This window comes from Cucurbita pepo, chromosome LG09 (genome assembly GCF_002806865.2).
Source record: "Cucurbita pepo subsp. pepo cultivar mu-cu-16 chromosome LG09, ASM280686v2, whole genome shotgun sequence".
In the NCBI taxonomy this organism is placed as follows: Eukaryota; Viridiplantae; Streptophyta; class Magnoliopsida; order Cucurbitales; family Cucurbitaceae; genus Cucurbita; species Cucurbita pepo.
This window is the reverse complement of record NC_036646.1, coordinates 7073774-7094704: the sequence shown is the minus strand read 5'-3', so window position 1 is coordinate 7094704 and position 20931 is coordinate 7073774. Positions and strand designations below refer to the sequence as shown.

The 20931-nt window shown below is 36.2% G+C and overlaps 3 protein-coding genes across 3 annotated transcripts; 2 read left to right on the top strand and 1 right to left on the bottom strand.

Moving 5' to 3' along the window:
* Positions 1-3732: 3732 nt before the first annotated feature.
* LOC111802127 lies at positions 3733-8068 on the top strand. Its single transcript, XM_023686393.1, has 7 exons — positions 3733-4106; positions 4223-4357; positions 5078-5161; positions 5884-6114; positions 7021-7161; positions 7485-7571; positions 7961-8068. Exons 1-7 carry the CDS (start codon positions 3780-3782, stop codon positions 8066-8068), a joined length of 1113 nt encoding a protein of 370 aa, XP_023542161.1. The 5' UTR covers positions 3733-3779.
* A 1839-nt stretch (positions 8069-9907) lies between these two features.
* On the bottom strand, positions 9908-10309 carry LOC111802126 (uncharacterized mitochondrial protein AtMg00820-like). Its single transcript, XM_023686392.1, has one exon. The coding sequence runs from the start codon at positions 10307-10309 to the stop codon at positions 9908-9910; it is 402 nt and encodes a 133-aa protein (XP_023542160.1).
* A 4058-nt stretch (positions 10310-14367) lies between these two features.
* Positions 14368-19835, top strand: LOC111802357. Its single transcript, XM_023686687.1, has 4 exons — positions 14368-14700; positions 15631-15774; positions 17526-17621; positions 19723-19835. Exons 1-4 carry the CDS (start codon positions 14395-14397, stop codon positions 19816-19818), a joined length of 642 nt encoding a protein of 213 aa, XP_023542455.1. The 5' UTR covers positions 14368-14394; the 3' UTR covers positions 19819-19835.
* Positions 19836-20931: the final 1096 nt, after the last annotated feature.

The window sequence follows — 20931 nt, the reverse complement described above, 5'->3', positions numbered from 1 at the left end:
TGTCACTTTCCCACAACAACATGTGTTTGTAGACGCCGACTCCTTTGGCTCACACGGCTTCATCGGCTCCTCGGCTCAAAAACACGTTATTCAGCTCAAGTTGCACAATTTCATGCTATTGAGATTAGTATAACGTCCTATTTCTATGTTCAAGTTGACTTAGGGTAGAAATGTGAATTTTTAATGAAATAAGATGGACGTTCTAATAGGAAACAACTCCCAACGATACTTGGAACAATTTCGAGGGATGAAATTCAAATGTACTAGAGTTTAGGGAGAACATCAGCTTAGGCCAACCAAGTAAGTGCTTCGTGGTTATGCACGTGTCATATGCTTGATATGTGGGAAATATTTATAAAATGATATGATTATAATATATTATGTTAATGTTATTACACGTGTTATGATGTGATGTGTTTATGTTATGGTGTAACGTCTTTGACGATATAATACATGTGTGACATGTTTTATGATATGATATGATATGCTTCTGAGCCTCAAACAGCTTCATTCATGACAATCACCAAACACCTTCACTGCAATCGCCCAAGCTTCACAGAATCCATCTTTCGCCATCTTTCGCCATTGGCGACCTACTTTCTCTTCGCAAAATTGTTGAAATCAAAGGGCAATCAACCTTACACATGGTCTCCAATTTTTTGTTCAGATGACAAGTGAAAACAACGCTAGACGGTGGCAGAAATCGAATGGTTGCAATGGTGATTGATCGCGTGAAGAGACGTTTTGTAGAGTCGGATGCGAGCGATGAAGCCAAAGTGCCCTCGGACATCAACCGTAAGTTAGAGATGGAGTCGATGATGCTAGTGATCATAAAATTCGGCTCTCCTCTTTAGGCTTGGTGCGGTTGTGCTTTGAAAGAGGAGCCGAGTGTCACAACCATGCTATGAAGACGGTAGGTTGTGACTCCCACAGTTAGACTGACTGGATGACAACCCTTAAGTGGTGCCCATTTGACCACATGAGAGGACAAGTGTTATGATGCAACCAGAAAGGATGGTGTATCATCCAACACCCCGAAGATTAATCATTAAAGTCAAACTAAGGTATAAGCAAGGTTGGAGAGCACAAGTCAACACGAGTGTCGAAGACAAGCTCAGAGAGGATCAGGTAGGGCCCTGGGACATAATCTTAGAAGTTAGAGTTTCAAGATGAGCTTCGACATGCAGCTCTAGAGTTAAGTTCGTCTATATGAAAGATGAAAGCTCACCGAATTTGGTGTCAATCAGACACCCGACGGACGTTCATGGGGTCGTATGACCACTCGCCAAAATCACGTCACTTCAGAAAGATTAAAAATGTCTCAAAATATACTATAGGGGGAGGCATGGTGTCAGCTTTCCACCACCTCTAGCCCTATGACCTAAGCGAGCTACCATGTGGTACATACGTGTGTTACAACGTAGGTGAACGTTGTGAGATGAGCGTCTTCCTTTGAAATGGATTTTTCAAGGACAGTGTTGGACGACACGGGTGTATATCGACATTGTGCTCCAACCCATGTGTTGGAGGTTGGTATATGCACCCGCTATCTAGTATGAAGTCCGTAAATGACTTAGCATGGACATGGAAGAGTTCATGCCCCGATGAGAACCTGGATGGATGGATGTTCGGGATGTCCCAATGATATACAAGGTAGCTCGCTTAGGTCATAGGGCTAGAGTAGAGGTAAGGTCAAGCCAAATATCTTGGCCTAGTGCAGAGCAAGTGACTATAGTCGTAGACAATTGAACATGCACGCATGGATGACATGTGTAGTAGAACAAGCTTGGATCCTGTACGAGTTATGTTCAGTTGGCAAAGGAGAACCTCGCCTAAGATCCAATGAAGCCATAACGCTGAACAAAAAATATATATGGGGAATTGGGTTCTTTTTAAGGCTTAATATGAGCGTGTCAAAATCACGACGTTGTACATTGACACCAAGCTCGCATGCTGACGACTCTAGGGTTTTCTTAAATTCAAGTTATTACACATAAGCCTCGAGGTGAAAAGTTAGACCCTCATGGCACGCCAGCCTCGAGGTGTAATCGTGATAGTTCTATAGCCGTGCATAATTGAGATTGTCCCTCTAAGTCCTATTGCCTTTGCCATTGTCACAAAAGAAAAAGAAGGGGCATGCAGGGTGACTCTGTTGGTACTTACCATGGCTATAAAGCTAAAAAAAGGAACGTACAACTCTGTTCCATTGTTGAGTTTACTCTTGCTACTTGCTTCATATTTGGGAGCACCATTGAAATGCTTTGGGAAAAAGCAAAAAAGCACTTGAAGTATAGAACTAATCTTTTAGTCGAGAAGGGGCCTAGAAGTGTCTACTACACTCGGCTCTATACATTTACTAACTAGCCCCCGTCTTGTCTCTGGCAAAGCTACCAATTTGTACACAAACCCTAGCTTTATTGTGAGAAGGTGGTGTAGGAACAAGTTAGAAAGATTGAGACATATAGAATAGAACTGTGTGCGTCAGACCCTTTATGTGTCATATTTTGACATAGTTTAACTCTACCAACCCAAGTCCACTGCTACTAGATATTGTTTTGTTTGGGCATTTCTTTTCGGGCTTCGGTTTTTAAAATACTTCTACTAGGGAGAAGTTTCGACACTCTTGTGAAGAATGTTTCGTTCCCCTCTCAAACCGACGTGGGATCTCACAATCCACCCCCCTTCGGGTCCCAATGTCCTCGCTAGCACTTGTTCCCCTCTCCAATCGATGTGAGATCTCACAATTCACCCCCTTTAGGGCCCAACGTCTTCGCTGACGTTCATTCCCCTCTCCAATCGATGTGAGATCTCCCAATCCACTCCCCTTCGGGTCCCAACGTCCTCGCTGGCACTCGTTCCCCTCTCCAATCGATGTGAGATCTCACAATTCACCCCCTTTAGGGCCCAACGTCTTCGCTAGCACTTGTTCCCCTCTCCAATCGATGTGAGATCTCACAATCCACCCCCTTTCGGGTCCCAACGTCCTCGTTGGCACTCGTTCCCCTCTCCAATCAGTGTGAGATCTCACAATCCAGCCCCTCCCCCTTCAGGGTCTAACGTCTTCGCTGACACTCGTTTCCCTCTCCAATCGATGTGAGATCTCACGATCCACCACTTTCAGGGGCCCATTCGTTGGCACACCACTCGGTGTCCAACCCCTTCTGGTTCAACATCCTTGCTGACACACTGCCCAGTGTCTCGCTCTGATATCATTTGTAACAGCTCAAGCTCACCACTAGCAAATATTTTCATGGCTTTCCTTTTTATAACACGTCTGTTAGGTAGATGTTTCCACATCCTTATAAAGAATACTTGCTACCCCTCTCCGACATACGATCTTCACGTTAGATTTGTTATTAGATGCTTAAGAACTTTTATTATACGTGTTTAGCATGTTTAGCGACATAAAAGAGACAATTAAATTACAACGATGAGCAAACATGAGAAGATGAGATCAATTTTTTTTCACTTTAAAAGATGCTTCATTATTACATCCATAATAGCCTTTGATTTTCTTCATTTTGTTAAAAGAAACATGAAACACAACAACCCTTTCCTCTTTAACCTTTGCCTTCTATTTGAACCATGGAATTTTATACGTCCATGTGAATGAAATGAGAATAATTAAATACTTCCCCTCCAAGAATGCTTTTTAATTTTTGTATACTCACTTTTACACATTAATATATAGTTTCGAAATCTCTAGACTCTTGCCACCGCCAAGAACATCCTTCGTTCAACACGAAGCTCGTATCGATATCGCCTAAACCGTCATACCCATGGAATCCTTTGCTTTGCTTCGTGGTGGCTTACCATCTAAACTTCCCTTGTTTGAACCTTCCCCTTCCATCCCGATGTCAATGATGCCTTCATGGCTCCGTTTCAACGTTAGGAAGTCATTCATTCCTCGATTATCGAATGGTTCAGTATCGACCCGTGTCTCTATTGGGTCGACTTGGAATCCCAATATACGTGACAAGTTATTAGCTCGTTGTGGGGATGGGGAGACGTACTCAAATGCCGAAGGAGACTCATTGAAGTCATTGCTAAGCTTAGTACAACTAAAAGAAAGTAATTCACCAACATTAGTGATTGCTTCCACTAAGGTTCGTTTATTTTTTAACCTCTAAAGTTTTAAGAACAAATTTGATAAGTCCTTTCAATGAACTAAAAGGATTTTTTTTTTTAATTTATTTATTTATTTTATTTTTTTATTTTGTAGAACGAGGCATTGAAGTTGGTCGTGGAAGGGAAGTACGGTGAAGCATTGTGCCATACGAAAAACTTATGCTCTTCCGCTATGGCCGAAGTTGTCTACGAGGCTCGGCTAACACATCTCCAAATTCTCATACGTTTGGTATGCTTTTTCACTGCCACGAAACCGAGATGAGGAAGACTTCTCTTATTGATCAGATTCGATAAAAACTCAAAAAATTAAATTTATTGAAGGTTGAAAAACTAAATTTAAATATAAAGTATATAAATTAAAATAGATTAAGATCTAAATGTGAGATCTCACTTAAGTTGAGGAGGAGAACGAAATATTTTTTATAAGGGTGTGGAAATCTCTCCCGGGTGGATTGGGGGTCCCACATCGATTAGAGAAGGAAACCTCTCTCGGGTGGATTGGGGGATCCTACATCGATTGCAGAAGGGAACGAGTGTCGTGGATTGTGAGATCTCACGTCGGTTGGAGAGGAGAACGAAACATTCTTGGTGTGAAAACCTCTCTCGGGTGGATTAGGAGATCCCACATCGATTGGAGAAGGGAATGAGTGTCAACGAGAACGCTGTACTTCGAAGGAGGGTGGATTATGAGAACCCACATCAGTTAGGGAGGAGAACGAAACACTCTTTACAAAGGTGTGAAAACCTCTTTCTAGCAGACGCGTTAGAAAGCTAAAAAAGGACAATATCTGCTAGCAGTGGACTAGGATCGTTACACTAAAATACAGAGATGAAAATGACATTTTAACCTAAATATAATTTGACCGTTACGACACAACAATCTATTTATTATTATTGTATACTTAATTTCTTTCAATGTCTATAAATTCACATGTAATTTCTTCACTAGGATGAATACGACAAGGCTCTAGAATTTCTAGAGGAGAAGGACAACTTTCCTCAATCATTTGAAGCAAGACTTTCCCTTTATAAGGTACATTCTCATAATAATGAAATTAAAACTTTATAATAAAAATTGATACAATTTAATACGAGTGTTCAAAAAATTCGATGACCCAAATAACCCGATCAACCCAACCCACCCAGACAGTTTTGATCGAGTTATGAACTTATTTGGGTTAGACTGAGTTCAAATAAATGAAAATTTTATGCACTGAATCCTACTCTAAAACTAGATTATGTTCCCGATCGAATTGCAAATCTTAACTAAATGTTTTATTAAAAATAAAAATTTGAATAAATAATCTGAACACAGTAAACTTAACCTGAGTTGAAAATTTTACTGAACAATTGAGTTTGGTCTGAAAAAAATGTCTCAACTCGACCCAACCACAAAACGTTGTGGTTGGATCGGGTTGGGTTTATTGTTTAGTAAATGTTGTTTGTGTTGAAAATTTTACAACCTGATCAACAATTGAGCCCGGTCTAAAAAAAAATAATTCAACCAAACCTGACTCGACCCAACTCAACCCACAAACACTCCTACAATTTGACACGTTTAGAGATCAATATAAACCGATCTAAAAAAATACTTCAACCAAACCTGACCCGACCCGACCCGACCCAACTCAACCTACAAACACTTCTACAATTTGACACGTTTAAAGATCAAAGATCAATATAAACGAATATTGACCTAAATTTAGTTAGTGGGTTTCATGTAATGTTGATTGAAAAGGATGCAATTTTATGTAGGCTGTGGTTCACACCATGTTGGGCAACGGTGATAAAGCTGAAGAAGGGTGGAATACGTACCTTGAAACGCTTGGCAATGGCAATGTAAATGAGGAGCTCAAAGCTCATTGTAGAAATACAAATTCAGATGGGTTCTTGATGAATGCTAAGAGCCTATTGAAGCCATTGTTGAGCTTAAAATCGCTGAGTGTAGAACATGACTCATTGTTATTCAACATTATTCGCACTAAGGTTATTCTCTTCTAGTCTTATATTTTTCTCTCATGTTTTCGATTTATTTTTCAATTATTGTGAGATCCCACTCAGTTAGGAAGGAGAACGAAACATTCTTTATAAAACCGTAAAAACCTTTCCTAGCAGACACGTTTTAAAAACTTTGAAGGGAAACTTGGAAGGGAAAGTCTAAAGAAGAGAATATGTGCTAGCAGTGGCTTGACCGTTACAAATGGTATCAGGGTCAGACACTGGACGATGTGTCAGTGAGTAGGCTGAGTCTCCAAGAGAAGTGGACACAAGGTGGTGTGCCAGCAAAAATGCTGGCCCCGAAAGGGGGTGGATTGGGGGTCCCACATCGATTGGAAAAGAAACTAGTGCCAACGAGAACATTGGGCGATGTGCCAGTGAGGAGGCTGAGACCCCAAGAGAGGTGGACACAAGGCGGTGTGCCAGCAAGAATGCTGGCCCCGAAGGGGGTTTGGAATAGGATGTCCCACATCGATTGGAGAAGGGAACTAGTGTCAACGAGGACACTGGGCTCCAAAGGGGGTGGAGTGTGAGATCCCACATCGGTTGGGGAGAAGAACGAATGATATTGGTTCTCGAAGGAGGTAGATTGAGGGTATTCTTTATTAGGGTTTGGAAACTTCTCCTCAGTAGACACGTTTTAAAAACTTTGAAGGGAAGCTCGAAACAGAAAGCCTAAAGATGACAATATCTGCTAACAATGAATTTGAGCCGTTACAATTATATCGTTTATATTCGTGAATGTTAAAATTAGCTGATGATAAGTTTATATGACGTAATATTTATACTTATTTCTCTTTCGTATAATTTTCAGTTTTCAAATTAAATTTCTCATCGTAAATTAAATTGTTATAAATTTTAAACTATAGAGACAAAATTGTTACTTCTGTGCAGAAAATGGCACTGAAGGCAGCCGTGAATGGGGATTATGATGCAGCAAAACGCTACATGGAAAACTTATGTAACGAAGTGAGAGACAACCGAGAGGAGGCATTAGAGGCGCAAGTCGCATATACCCAGATTCTTATATATCTAGTAAGTTAATTTAGAGTACGTTTCGAATATCTTCTGGTTTAAACACTTCTAAAATATATATATATATTTTAAATAAGAAAGTTTTTTTTTTATTTATTTATTGCATTAAGTGATTATTAATTATAAATATACTTTTTTTCTTACCACATATTTGAAAGATTTTTAGCTGCTCACTTAATAAATTTTGTAATTTTATTAAAAAAGAAAAAATAAAATAAGAACAAATGGTTAAAAAAATTAGGTTAACTTAAAATATATTTTTGTGTTTAATTTATTTTTAAAAATATAATTGTGAAATAAATTCACGAGTACTTCTTAATTAGGGAAAATATGAAGAAGCTTTAAAGCGTCTCGTTGCGATCCAGGAGGATTTTTCCGATTCCAATTTAGCAAAACCTTGCCTTTACAAGGTACTTACCCTTAACTCGATTTAGAAATTGTGTCAGGTTGAATTTTTGGAAAACTAAAAAATTCGAGCGGATTCTCGGGTTGACATTTTTTCATTGAGTCAACCCAACCAACCTGTTATGAAGATCGAAAATATTTGTTATTTGTAACCGATGTTATATTTTATGACCTGTGAATGTTTGATATTTGAATTTTATGAAATTTTAGTTATTAATGTAACATGTATTATAAATGAATAAGATTTTCTTAAATAATTAAAAGAAAAATAGTCCGAGAACCTAACCCAACTCAACCTGTATTTCGATTGTTCGGGTCACTAATTCAATCAACGTGCGCACGTTTCGAATTTTGTAATTTTTTTTTTTCACTAAAAATATGAAATTTCATGAAGGCTATTGGGCTGACAGCATTGGGGAACCATAAAGATGCCAAAATTTGCTGGAAATGTTTCATGAAAACCATTGGCGTCTTCAACCCCTTTGAACATCAAAGCCAATGAGGTAAATCCACAACTTTTTTATTTATATTTACTTGCTTTTTTCCACGTGTAATGCCTCTATTTTTCAATAAATTTTTTTTTACTTGTGTCAATTTACCATTTTACCCTTAACGTACTACAAATTTCATTAATTTGCGTTTAATTAATGGTCGTTAATTAGTCTGTTAATACATATATAACGAAGTGATCGTAAGTTATGACAGATAAAAATATTTAAAATATATTTCGTATAGTTTATTAAGTGATTTTGGAAGACGAGCTATTATATTATATATATATAATTTATTTTAATTTCATGCAATAAATAATAAATATTAATTTGAAGATTACAAATTTTCTTTCGGGTCTAATGACATAAAATTAATTAGCTAGACTCGTTAATCAGTCATTTCCATTAATTAATTCTAAGTCAATCCACTATTATGCACCTCAGTAAATGAAATGTACATGAATGAATCGAAATCACATTCAAATGAGAGCAATTCTGAGAATAGGATGATTAAAAAAGACTTAAAAGAATTGAAAGTTAGTACTTATATCAACAAAGTACACATTTTTCACGATCATAAGAACTTCATGGTTAAGTGAGCTTTGTTTTGAACAATTCATGTGGTTAGTGAAGTCAAACCATGCTGGAAGGAGTTGTATTGGTCTGTGGGGATAGTCTTTACTCTTGGAAGCAAAGGTTTTTTTTGTAATTTCTAATTAACTACACGTAAATATATTCAAGTCCAAAATTTGCTAAATGTTTATCACTTACGGTTCTTGATGAACGCCTGAACTTCTACCTCCAAATCGACTTGACTCTGACTTCCTTCATGAAAAATGTGTGAAAACCTTACAAGATCCGTTGAACACAACTCTTTGAGAGAAATACTCGCACTCTTTATTAAGACCAATCACAAGATATTACAAGACACTCTGTACAATACTACTGCTTTGTATTTGTTGGAATTTCTTGGGATGATGAACTAAGTAGGGTGGAGAGGTATTTATACTAGGTGGTAGTCAATCTATTTCTAAAATTTCTCAACGTTTTTCCTAAAATCCCTAAATCATTTTCCTAAATTTATTATTAAAATCCTAAATCATTTTCTTAACATAAATATAGTCAGTCATACAATGGTTGGGCTTAACCCTATTGGGTTAGTGATAATATTTTAACACTCCCCTCAGCATTAGTCCTAATTCGCTACACCATAGTGAAAGCTCTCATGTGTGCAAGTATTCAGCTCTTTTGTAGACAAGTCTGCCATGTGGTCATCCGTATTCTTCCTTCAAGACTTTGTCTCTAATAAAATGGCAATGCACCTCCACATGCTTTGTTCTGGCATGAACCATCGAATTTTCTACTAGACGAATCACAGATTAGTTGTCGCATTGAAGTGGTATCGAATAGTCAGCTTTCTAGTGCTAATCTTTCATCAGAAGTTTCAGCCATGTACATTCCTAAGTTGCTCTCGCCGCTGCTCTGTACTCTGTTCTCTAGTTGACAATGATACAATTGGTTGTCTTTTGTTACACCAAGAAATTGTTCTCGAACTGTGCTTGAACACATACCTAGTTATTGATATTCGAGTATCGTAGTCTCCTGCATAGTCGACATCACTATATCCAACTAGCTTCCAGTCTTCGCTTCTTTTGTAACAAACGATCATAATTGATTATACCTTTGACATATCTCAAGGTCCGTCGAGTCGCATCCAAATGAGGCTTCTTCAGACTTTGCATATATTGACTAATGACTCCAACTTCATTTTCAAATTTCTTCGGTTGGTCCATGTAGAATTCTATGTTTAACTCATCGTTTAGTTTCTTCATATCCATCTGCCATAATTTTCAATCTTTATTTACCACAAGTACTGGAGGAACTTGTATGATAGTTATCTTCGCCACTGGACTAAACGTTTCATCATAGTCTAGTCCATATTCTTGAGAGAACCCTCGAGCTACATATTGAGTCTTGTATCTTTCGATTGATCCATCCGAGAGACACATTATTTCGTAAGCCCACTTGCAAGAGATGAATTTGACATCTTCTGATCTTGGTACTAGTTCCCAAGTTTGATTTTGCTCTAGGGCTATAATTTCTTCCTCCATCGCTTTTTGCCAAGCCGTATTTTGTGATGCTTCTACATACGTCTCTGGCTCTTTAACTTCGTCATCTATAATAGTTATATCGACATACTTTGGATTTGGCTTCTGGATTCTTTTAGATCGTTTAAGTCGTTGAGGTGCCATTTTCTTTTCACCAGGTTTGTGTGGTTGAGTCACTTCTTGCCTACCAAGATCAGTGTCGCTTGGATTTTTAGGCACATCAGCACTTAAGCAAATGTGTATTGTTTGCTCCCCGTTTTCTATTGTAGAATTTCTTCAATTTTCTCCCCCATCTTCTGTGGGAGAATTTCTTCAGTTTGCTCTCCCGTCAAAAGAATTTTTTCAATTTGCTCAAGGCCTGGTAATGCTTCCTTCTCTAAGAGCCACCCCGCTTCCATTGCACCACTCTAATTGTCAATCATGTGGCTTCAGCATCCTGGATCAATGATCCAATCATTCTCATAATCGATATGGTCTCCCATCATCGTCATGAGTGCTATCTTATCTTCTTCTGTGGCATATAGTACCTCTGTATCCCATTCCTCCTCCACCTCCATGTTCGAGGATGCCACATTGCTTTCGACAGATTTTTTTTTCTTGGACCAACAATCTCTGGACATGTGGCTCTTCTTCCTGCAATTGTAGCAAATTCCTTCCAATCTCTTCCCTTGAGAGTTATTGTTATCGTTCTTCCAAGCTCTCCCTGGTTGTGCAGTTCCTTGGTGACTTCTTCTTTTGTCACCATTGTATCCACGTTTGGTAGACGACCTATTATTGCTCCGACTTTTACTTGTGTAGAGTGCTTCTTCTTCACCCTTCAATGTGATGCCTCCCATTTGTTTAGCCATGGCTTCTTGGCTGGCTAACAAGTTTTCGAACTCCACAAGTGATGGTTGAGTGGGTCATCCTTGTACAACAATAATGAAGCTTCGATATTCTGGCCGCAATCCGTGGATTATGATCCTCTTCATTCGATCTTCTTCAATTGCGGATTTTGTGTCTAGTTCAGTAATCTCCCGACAGATCGACTTGACCTTGTGGAAGTACTGAGCAATCGTTATGTCACGTTGTGAAATTGACAACAACTCGTTCTCCAGAAGTTGTAGTCTCGCATCGTTCTTCTTTGAGAACAACATCACGAACGTGTCCCATGCTTCTTTCGGTGTCTTGTCATCCCAATATGCTCTAACATCTCTTCTCCGATTGTGGTCTTCAAGACAAACATTGCTTTTCCTGCTTTGATTCTCCATTTGCGCAAGGCGCCGTTAGAATCCTCTTCTGGCGGCGTGGTTTTGCACTCGCCAACGATCTCCCAAAGATCATGTCCTTGTAAATAGGACATCATGCATGTTGCCCACGTGTTGTAGTTGTTGTGGTTGAGTTTCTTGATTCCTCCAACGATTTGGAAATCACTCATTGTGTTGGCTATGCCTCAGTAATACCAAACAAACTCTTTCAACATAAAACTTGCAGAGTCACAGACTACTCACGACACAAAAGAAACTCACTCACTACTAATATCAAGAAATCATTTCTGATATGGAAGATCAGACAGAGTTGCAGTCACAAAGCATACTAAGAATTCCAAGAGATCAAATAACCTATGCTAACCTCGCTCTGATACCAGATTGTTGAACACAACTCTATGTGAGAAACACTCGCACTCTTTATTATGACCAATCGAGAAGATTACAAAACACTCTGCAGAATACTACTGCTCCATATTTCTTGGGATTTCTTGGGATGATGAACTAAGTAGGGTGGAGAAGTATTTATACTAGGCAATGTATTCCTAAAATTTCTCAACGTTTTTTCTAAATCCTAAATCATTTTCTTAACATAAATATAGTCACTCATAACTCATACGATTGTTTGGCTTAACCCTATTAGATTAATGATGATATTTCAACAAGATCATCATACAGAAATCTCATAACCTAATTCCTCACAAATGTTACAAATTTAGAGAAATACCGAAACGTAAATCTTGAAAACATATCGTCTAAATTACTTCTCATAGGGCTTCTAAGCAAATTCTATGAATGACCTTAGTCGGAATCGGACTCCTCGTGGTTGAAATTGGAGTTGGAACGGGGATATATTCCTTTTCTCTTTCTAGGGTTTTTTTTTTTTTCCTAGCCTCTCAATTGACCTATCTGCACGTGCTTAATAAGACGAGGGAAAAAAAATAACCAAAATACCTATGGGTTGACTTTAACCATTTTTTTTAATTGTTTGCTATTTTCATTTATATTTTTGAAAACTTGGAAGTTTGAACTTTAAAAGAAAAGTTGAGTGTTTAATCTCTTGTCGAGGCTCGGGTATTACAAATGCATATATAGCTACATTGATTAAGACGTAAATTTTTAATTAAAAAGTCAAAGGTTTGAATCTTCCCTACAGTGAACTAAAAAAGTTAAATTTTCACGTGAGACTTTCATTGATTTCAGTGATAAACATTTTTTAACTTATATCTTTGGACGGAGGATTATCCATGAGAATTGATCTGATAAAGTGTACTATAGTATCGACCATGGTAATTTTAAAAAATAAAACTGTTACTACATGCATGTCAAGGCTACGTGCACGAAAAATTAAAAACACTACTAAATTATCCTAATAATGAGACTATAATACAAATACCGTATCTAACTATCAATGACTCCATTACATGACCTCTCCGGCTAAGGTCGTTATCTATACATGAGACATTTGCTTTTACGTGAACAAATGTTAAACAGGATGAGTATTTAAAAATATTCTGTAACTGATCCCACTATTAGGGTCGAGGAATATAACCGCATACAACACGTATCGTAACTGATATGACCTAACTCTCATGATTGTTCCTTGGACTTTACTTTCTTTTCTGGGTTGGATTAGATGCATAGTACATATCTACCAATGGTTCACAGAGATGCGCATGAACCCACCAAGCGGGCTCATTAACGTACCCCTAGACCTAACTATGGGCTACCGGAAGCTTGTTGTACCAAAAATCAACAAAGAAGAAAAAAAAAACGTAAATAGTACGTTTGTACCCGATATATTGGAGATTTATATGTTAAAAAATTAAGTTTAAATGACAAAATATGAAAATAGAATAAAGTTGAAAGTATATAAACAGTTAATGTCACGAGGCATATTTGTTTTTGTTGTTTAAAGTATTATCATGACTTTACGTTTCCAAGACATGGACCAATTGACAAAGATCTCTCGTGCCATGCAAAACGAAAAGCACAAAACTTATACCCTTCCATTTTTACGTAACATTGCCAATTATATTGAATTTCTTTATTAAAAAAATACACGATAAATTCGAGTATAAAAGACGTTGATTTTTTTTTTTTTTTTTTTTGAAAAAAGTTAGGAGTGTTCATATAATTCGAGAACTCGACCCATCCAACAACTCAGCCAAAACTATAAAGATTGAGTTGAGTTAGATTTTTCTCGATGGGATTGTGTTGAACTCAACCTAACCCGATCCAACAACTCAACCAAAACTATAAAAATTGAGTTGGGTTAGATTTTTTTCGATGGGATTGTGTTGAATTTTTGGAAAATCGAAGAGGGTTGGGTCCTGAAAATAGGGTATTACAACACAACTCAACCGAACCCGAGGGTTGAATCCAACCTAACCCGAGGGTTGGGTCCTGAAAATATGGTATTTTACAACTCAATCCAACCCTATACCCTATTTTACTTTTAAATTATTATGAAGATTAAGAATATTTGACGTACCTCAACAACCCAACTCAACCTAACCCAAGCGGGTCGGGATGGTTACTCAAGCTAACCCGAGAGTTGGGTTGGATTGTAAACTTCATTCAGGTTGTTGATTGGATCATCAACTCAACCAACTCGAGATTTCAGGTTGATTCAAAAGATTTTTCCAACCCAACCCAACCCAACCCGTGTACACCTGTTGGGAAAATATTTGAATCACGGTTGTGCGGATCTAAACCCGAAATTCAAAATAAAAATAGAAAAGAAAAGTATTCACTTTTTTCATGTGCTTCATACAATATAGGAAATGAAAAAGGAATCGTGATGCCTTGCAAATCATAGCACAGCAACCTTTACTCATGTTTCAAGTAAAATACTCTCTTACTTTCTTTTCTAATAATACACAAATATTCTCTTCCATTTCCCTCTATTTAAATTAAAGCCTCTTCCCTTTTCCTCATGCCTTCAAATTTCAATCCAACCAACCACCACCACCCACCGTCATGAACTCCACCGCCCTCCTCCACCGTGGAATCGCCCCAACACCGCCACTCCCGTTGTCGTTCCGACGCAACGTGTCTTCTTCCGTTCACCTCGTCCCTAACGAGACCGTTAACAAGCACGACGCTCGGAGGTGTACTAATAATGGCATCAAAATAGTGTGTCACGTATTTAACCCAAAGGAGCCGTCCAGTTCTCATAACCATGGCTTTCCTTTATTAAACACCAAAGTGGCTATGCAGTCGCTGCTGTGCCTCCCTTTGGATGCGGCGGCGGAGGGTGAAACCAAAGACATAAGTGCAAACAAGGTGAGTTTTAGTTTATACTTTCTGTTGGATGATGAAAGTCCCACATCGGCTAATTTACCGAATGATCAAGGGTTTATAAACAAAGAATACACTCTTTATTGGTATGAGGCCTTTTGGGGAAGTCCAAAGCAAAGGGATGAAAGCTTATGCTCAAAGTGGACAATATCATACCAGTATAGAGAGTCGTGTTCGTCTAACATGGTATCAGAGCCATGTCCTAAATTTAGTCGTGCATATTGGTAAATCTTCGAATGTCGAACAAAAAACTCCAATAGTAAAAAATGACTAAGACTCCAAAGGAGTCGAGTTGAGATTAAGGGGAGGCGTGCTTTGTTCGAGGAGAGGTGTTGGATGATGAAAGTCCCACATCAGCTAATTTAGGGAATGATCATGTGTTTATAAACAAAGAATATACTTTTCATTGGTATGAGGCATTTTGGGGGAGTTCAAAGCAAAGCCATGAGAGCTTATGCTCAAAGTGGACAATATCATACCAGTATAGAGAGTCGTGTTCGTCTAACATGGTATCAGAGTCATGCCCTAAATTTAGTCGTGCATATTGGTAAATCTTCGAATGTCGAACAAAGGACTCTGAAATAAAAAGGAGTCAAGCCTCCTCGAAGGCAGTCAAAAATGACTAAGACTCCAAAGGAGTCGAGCCTCGATTAAGGGAAGGCGTGCTTTGTTCGAGGGGAGGTGTTGCATGATAAAAGTCCCACATCATCTAATTTAGGGAAATGATCATGGGTTTATAAACAAAGAAGACACTGTTCATTGGTACGAGACATTTTAGAGAAGTCCAAAGCAAAGCCATGAGAGCTTATGCTTAAAGTGGACAATATCATACCATTGTGGAGAGTCAGGTTCGTCTAACCCTTTCAACTATGTTTAGGTTTGATTATAAGTCTGAGGGTTTATTGTTTGTGGCAGAGAAAAGCTTTACAGGAATTGTTGGCTAATAATCCTTCAGGGGCTGAGAAGATAATGAAGAAGTTGCTTCAAAGATACGAAAATGACAATATGCAGACTAAATATGAAGCTACCTTGGCAATGGTCGCAATTCTCATCCACACGGTATTTTCTCTGAAGTATACACGAGTTGGATTGAGTTGGGTCGGGTTGAAATTATTTTAAAATTTAACTTATCGATACATATTAGATTGATAATTAGTTCAATTATTGAGCATTTATCAATTATTTAAAGTAAGTCAGAATTGGGTTCAGTTGAGTTTTGTTGATATTCCGTTTTTGGGTTGGCAGAAGATTTGAATTTTTTGTTTTTCAAAATTTTAATTGTGAGAGCGGAGGTCGATTGGAGAGGAGAATAAATGCATTATTTGTAAGGGTGTGGAAACTTGTATCTAGGAGACGGTTTTAAAAAACTTGAGGGGAAACTCAAAAGGAAAAGTCCAAAGAGGACAAATATTTGTTGGCGGGAGGCTTGGACTGTTACAAATGGTATTAGAGCTAGACACGTAGCGGTGTGCTAGTGAGGATGTTGAGCCCTAGGAGGGTGGACATTGGGTAGTGTGCCAGCGAGGACGCTAGGCCCCTTAGGAAGGTGGACACTGGGCAGTGTGACAGCAAGGATGCTGAGCTTTATTGGGGGTGGACACTAGGCAGTATGCCAGCAATATTGAGCCTCGAAGGGGGGTGGACACCAAGCGGTGTGCCATCGAGGATGCTAAGGCTCGTAGGGGGGTGGACATCAGGCGGTGTGTCAGCTAGGATTCTAAGGCTCGTAGGGGGTGGACATCAGGCGGTGTGCCAGCGAGGATTCTAAGGTTCGTAGGGGGTGGACACTAGGCGGTGTGCCAGCGAGGATTCTAAGGCTCGTAGGGGGTAGACAACGGGCGGTATACCAGCGATGACGTTGAGCCTTGAAAGGGGTGGACACCGTCGCTGAGCCCCAAAGGGAGTGGACACCGAGCAGTGTACTAGCGAGGACGCTGAGCTCCGTAGGGGGGTGAACACGGGGTAGTACGCCAACATGGATGTTGAACCACGTAAGAGGTGGACACCAGGCGGTGTGCCAGCAAGGATTCTAAGGCTCGTAGGGGGTGGACAACGGGCAGTATACCAACAATGACGTTGAGCCTCGAAAGGGGTGGACACCGCCGCTGAGCCCCAAAGGGAGTGGAGACCGAGCGGTGTACCAGCGAAGACGCTGAGCTCCGTAGGGGGGTGAACACCGGGTAGTGTGCCAGCGTGGATGTTGAGCCACGTAAGGGGTGAACATTAGGCGGTGTGCCAACGAGGACGTTGAGCCACGTAAGTGATGGACACTAAACAGTGTGCCAGCAAAGGTGTTGAGCCACGGAGGAGAGTGGACACCGAATGATGTACTAGTGAGGACGTTGAGGCTCGAAATCGGAGCAGATTGTGAAATCTCACTGGCCCCAACTTAACCCGAACATTATTTCACTAAGGATTAATATATAATTTCTTCCATAATGTGTTTGTTATATAATTAGGAAAGAAATGCTTTATTTTTCAAAATTGATTTTGTATAAACACCTTTTGAAAAAAAGAAAAAAAAATCAATAATTTAATGTTAGTTTATAATAGTTTAATTTATTTATTTGTTAATTTAGATCATAAAAGTGGGTTTTTGAGAAAATATTCATAAAAAGTAAAAAATAATAAATAATAAATTTAGCATTAATATAACAATAAAAAATATTTTAAATACTTTTTTAAAAAAATGTAAATTATAATAATATTTTTATTGAAAATCCAAAAAATATATATATATATATATATAATTTAAATATGTGTTGGAGGCCACTTATTTTAAATTTTAAAATATTATTATTTTAATATAGGGAGGGGTAGAAAGCTTGAGAAATGCTATTCGGTATCTGAACGAGCTAGAAGCGTGGAACAATAAGCCAAGTGATGCAAAGCGTATCCTTTATCGGGTAAGCTATTTGATCTTAATACTTTTTATAAAACTTTAATTATTTATTTAATTATTTGATCTTAATATATTTTTTATTTTCAATCCACATTTTATCTTTATTTATAAAACTTTAATCATAATAAAAATGGGTTAAAATAAACTTTTGCCAAGAAATTTATTTAATCTCATGTTTTTAAATTCAAATTAAAAAAAAAATTATAAAGAGGCCAAAATAAACATTAAAAAAAAGCATCAACTAATATTGATATATATAAATCATTTCAACTAATGTTGTTTTTTTTTCAATAAATTAAATTACAAGTTTAACCTTTAGATTTAACCACTTTTAAATTTGTTATATTTTAATAAATATATAATATTTTTTATTAAGAATAAAATTGAAAATTTTAAAAAGACTTTCAAAATGACATAATAAATTTATAAAAAACTTTAAATTATAAGTTCAAACCTTAAATTTTTAAAATTATACGTTCAAATGTGTTTGAAATTTTTTAATAAATGTGTAATAGATTCTAGTACGAATAATACCGAGAGTATAAAAAGTATATTTCATAAGTAAAATNATTTTTTTTTTTTTTTTTTTTTTTTGTTATTATAGCAACTAATTAAAATATAGTAAATTACAAGTTTAACCTTTTGAATTTTTTAAATAAATATTTAATATTTTCTATTAAGAATAAAATTTAAAATTTAAAAAGTAAATTTCATAAGTGAAATGACAATTATAGCCTTCTCATTTTCTTCTTTCTATAATAAATTTATAAACCTTAAATTTTTTAAGCTTGTTTGAAAATTTTTAATAAATGTCTAATAGAATATAGAACAAATAATACGAAAGGTTTAAAAGGTATAATTTATCGGTAAAATGACAATTTTAACCTTTTGTTTTTCAATTATTATAACTATACCAGTTTAACCTTTAAATTTTTTAATAAATGTCTAGTAAATTTAAAAAGTATATTTCATAAGTAAATTATTTTAGCCTTATATTTTTATTGTTATTATAACACCTAATTAAAATATAGTAAATTACAAATTATTAAAAAATTTAAAAAGTATATTTCATAAGTAAAATTACAATTTTAACCTTTTATTTTTTCGTTATTATAACAACTAGTTAAAATATTAAATTTTTTAATAAATGTCTAATAAATTTTTTAAAAAAATTATATTTCATAAGTAAAATGAGAATTTTAGCTTTATATTTTTCGTTATTATAACAACTAACTAAAATATAGTAAATTACAAGTTTAACCTTTAATTTTTTTAATAAATGTCTAATAAATATAAAAAGTATATTTCATAAGTAAAATGTCAATTTTAACCTTTTATTTTTCGTTATTATAACAACTAATTAAAACATTAAAATTTTTAATAAATGTCTAATAAATTAAAAAAAAATATATGTCTGATGAGTGAAATGACAATTTTAGCCTAATATTTTTCTTCTGAAATGACAATTTTAGCCTTGTATTTTTCTTCTTAAATTTAAAAGGTATATTTTAGGAGTAAAATGTCAATTTTAACCTTTTATTTTTCGTTATTATAACAACTAATTAAAACATTAAAATTTTTAATAAATGTCTAATAAATTAAAAAAAAATATATGTCTGATGAGTGAAATGACAATTTTAGCCTAATATTTTTCTTCTGAAATGACAATTTTAGCCTTGTATTTTTCTTCTTAAATTTAAAAGGTATATTTTAGGAGTAAAATGACAATTTTAACCTTTTATTTTTCGTTATTATAACAACTAATTAAAACATTAAAATTTTTAATAAATGTCTAATAAATTAAAAATATATATATCTGATGAGTAAAATGACAATTTTAACCTTATATTTTTCTTCTGAAATGACAATTTTTAGCCTTGTATTTTTTCTTCTTAAATTTAAAAAGTATATTTTAGAAGTAAAATGACAATTTTAACCTTTTATTTTTCGTTATTATAACAACTAATTAAAATATTAAATTTTTTAATAAATGTCTAATAATTTAAAAAAATATATATATATTTGATAAGTGAAATGACAATTTTAGCCTTATATTTTTCATTCTTTCTATAATAATTTTATAATTAAGTAATAATTTGATGCAGGCTGTTATATATACCTTATTGGAGAGCCAAATTGATGCTAAAACTAATTGGAAAACTTTCTCAGACCAAATCGGCAAGGGCCCAAAACAGAGTTGATAACATTAGAATATATATATATATATATATATATTATTTATTATTTATTATTTATTGTATTCCTTTATGTACTTTAAATGTCTTTTTTTTTTATTTTTTTTTTATTAATAATTTGAGTCCTTGTAATTTCCCCAAATTTATTATTGTAATTCAAGTATTTGTGTAACAAACCTTAATAAAATGTTTATTTTCTCTAAAATCCCGGTTAGATGAAAAGGACTCTTCACAATGATATGATATTGTCTACTTTGAGTATAAGTTCTCGTGGCTTTGCTTTAGGCTTTCCCAAAACGCCTCACACCAATGGAGATAGTATACGTTCTCGTGACTTTACAAGAAATGTTCCGTTCCTCTCTCCAACCAAGATTACACCTAACGTGAATCAAACATGCAACCAAAGTTTGATGCACTACCATTACGTCACAGATCCTTTATTTAAGCTTGGACTTGGACTGTTACATTAATTATAAATTTGCACGTTAGGAAATTACAAATAATATCACGTGTGGGCTCAAGAAAAATTTGACCCAAAAGCCCAAACCAAAAGAGTTAGTATCAAGAAGCCATCTAGCCCAAACCTATAAAGGATTATGCAAATTTCTTAAAAGAGCCAGAGTTATTAGATTAGACTTTCGAAGAAGAAAGTTCTACACGTACGGAGCTACCGTTAGACATTCAAAAAAGATATCAACACGAACGTTGAAAGAGCACTCCTAGGGCTCGAAAGATTCTAAGTTCATCTCATAGATGAACAAGAACAAGCTAAAAAACACATGAACTTGGAATACTTGAAGTTAATTTAATTGTTGTTAAAAATTTGGATACTAAAAAAATGAAGACTTTAAGACTGGAAATCAAATCGGGTCGAGACTAACCCAACTCACCGGCTCTCGAATCCAATAGAGGCAACGACCTAGTGATGCCCCACAACTCATGTGAAGTGTGACCAAACGTCCAAGCCAACCCACACATGTAGGTAACCACCAACCTAAAGCCAACAATGCGACGTAGCCCAAATCACAAGCACGACCGAAATCGGTTAACACCTTCGCCCAACACCTCCACCATTTGCTACACGTAGTCAGCTCAAGGTAGCAGACGAATCACGCCCAT

Coding starts and splice junctions, on each gene's coding strand:
- LOC111802127 (XM_023686393.1), top strand. CDS start 3,780: ATGGAATCCTTTGCTTTGCTTCGTGGTGGCTTACCATCTAAACTTCCC. Junction 4,107..4,222: donor TAGTGATTGCTTCCACTAAG/GTTCGTTTATTT, acceptor TTTATTTTGTAG/AACGAGGCATTGAAGTTGGT. Junction 7,572..7,960: donor CAAAACCTTGCCTTTACAAG/GTACTTACCCTT, acceptor AATTTCATGAAG/GCTATTGGGCTGACAGCATT.
- LOC111802126 (XM_023686392.1), bottom strand. CDS start 10,309: ATGGCACCTCAACGACTTAAACGATCTAAAAGAATCCAGAAGCCAAAT.
- LOC111802357 (XM_023686687.1), top strand. CDS start 14,395: ATGAACTCCACCGCCCTCCTCCACCGTGGAATCGCCCCAACACCGCCA. Junction 14,701..15,630: donor AAGACATAAGTGCAAACAAG/GTGAGTTTTAGT, acceptor TGTTTGTGGCAG/AGAAAAGCTTTACAGGAATT. Junction 17,622..19,722: donor CAAAGCGTATCCTTTATCGG/GTAAGCTATTTG, acceptor AATTTGATGCAG/GCTGTTATATATACCTTATT.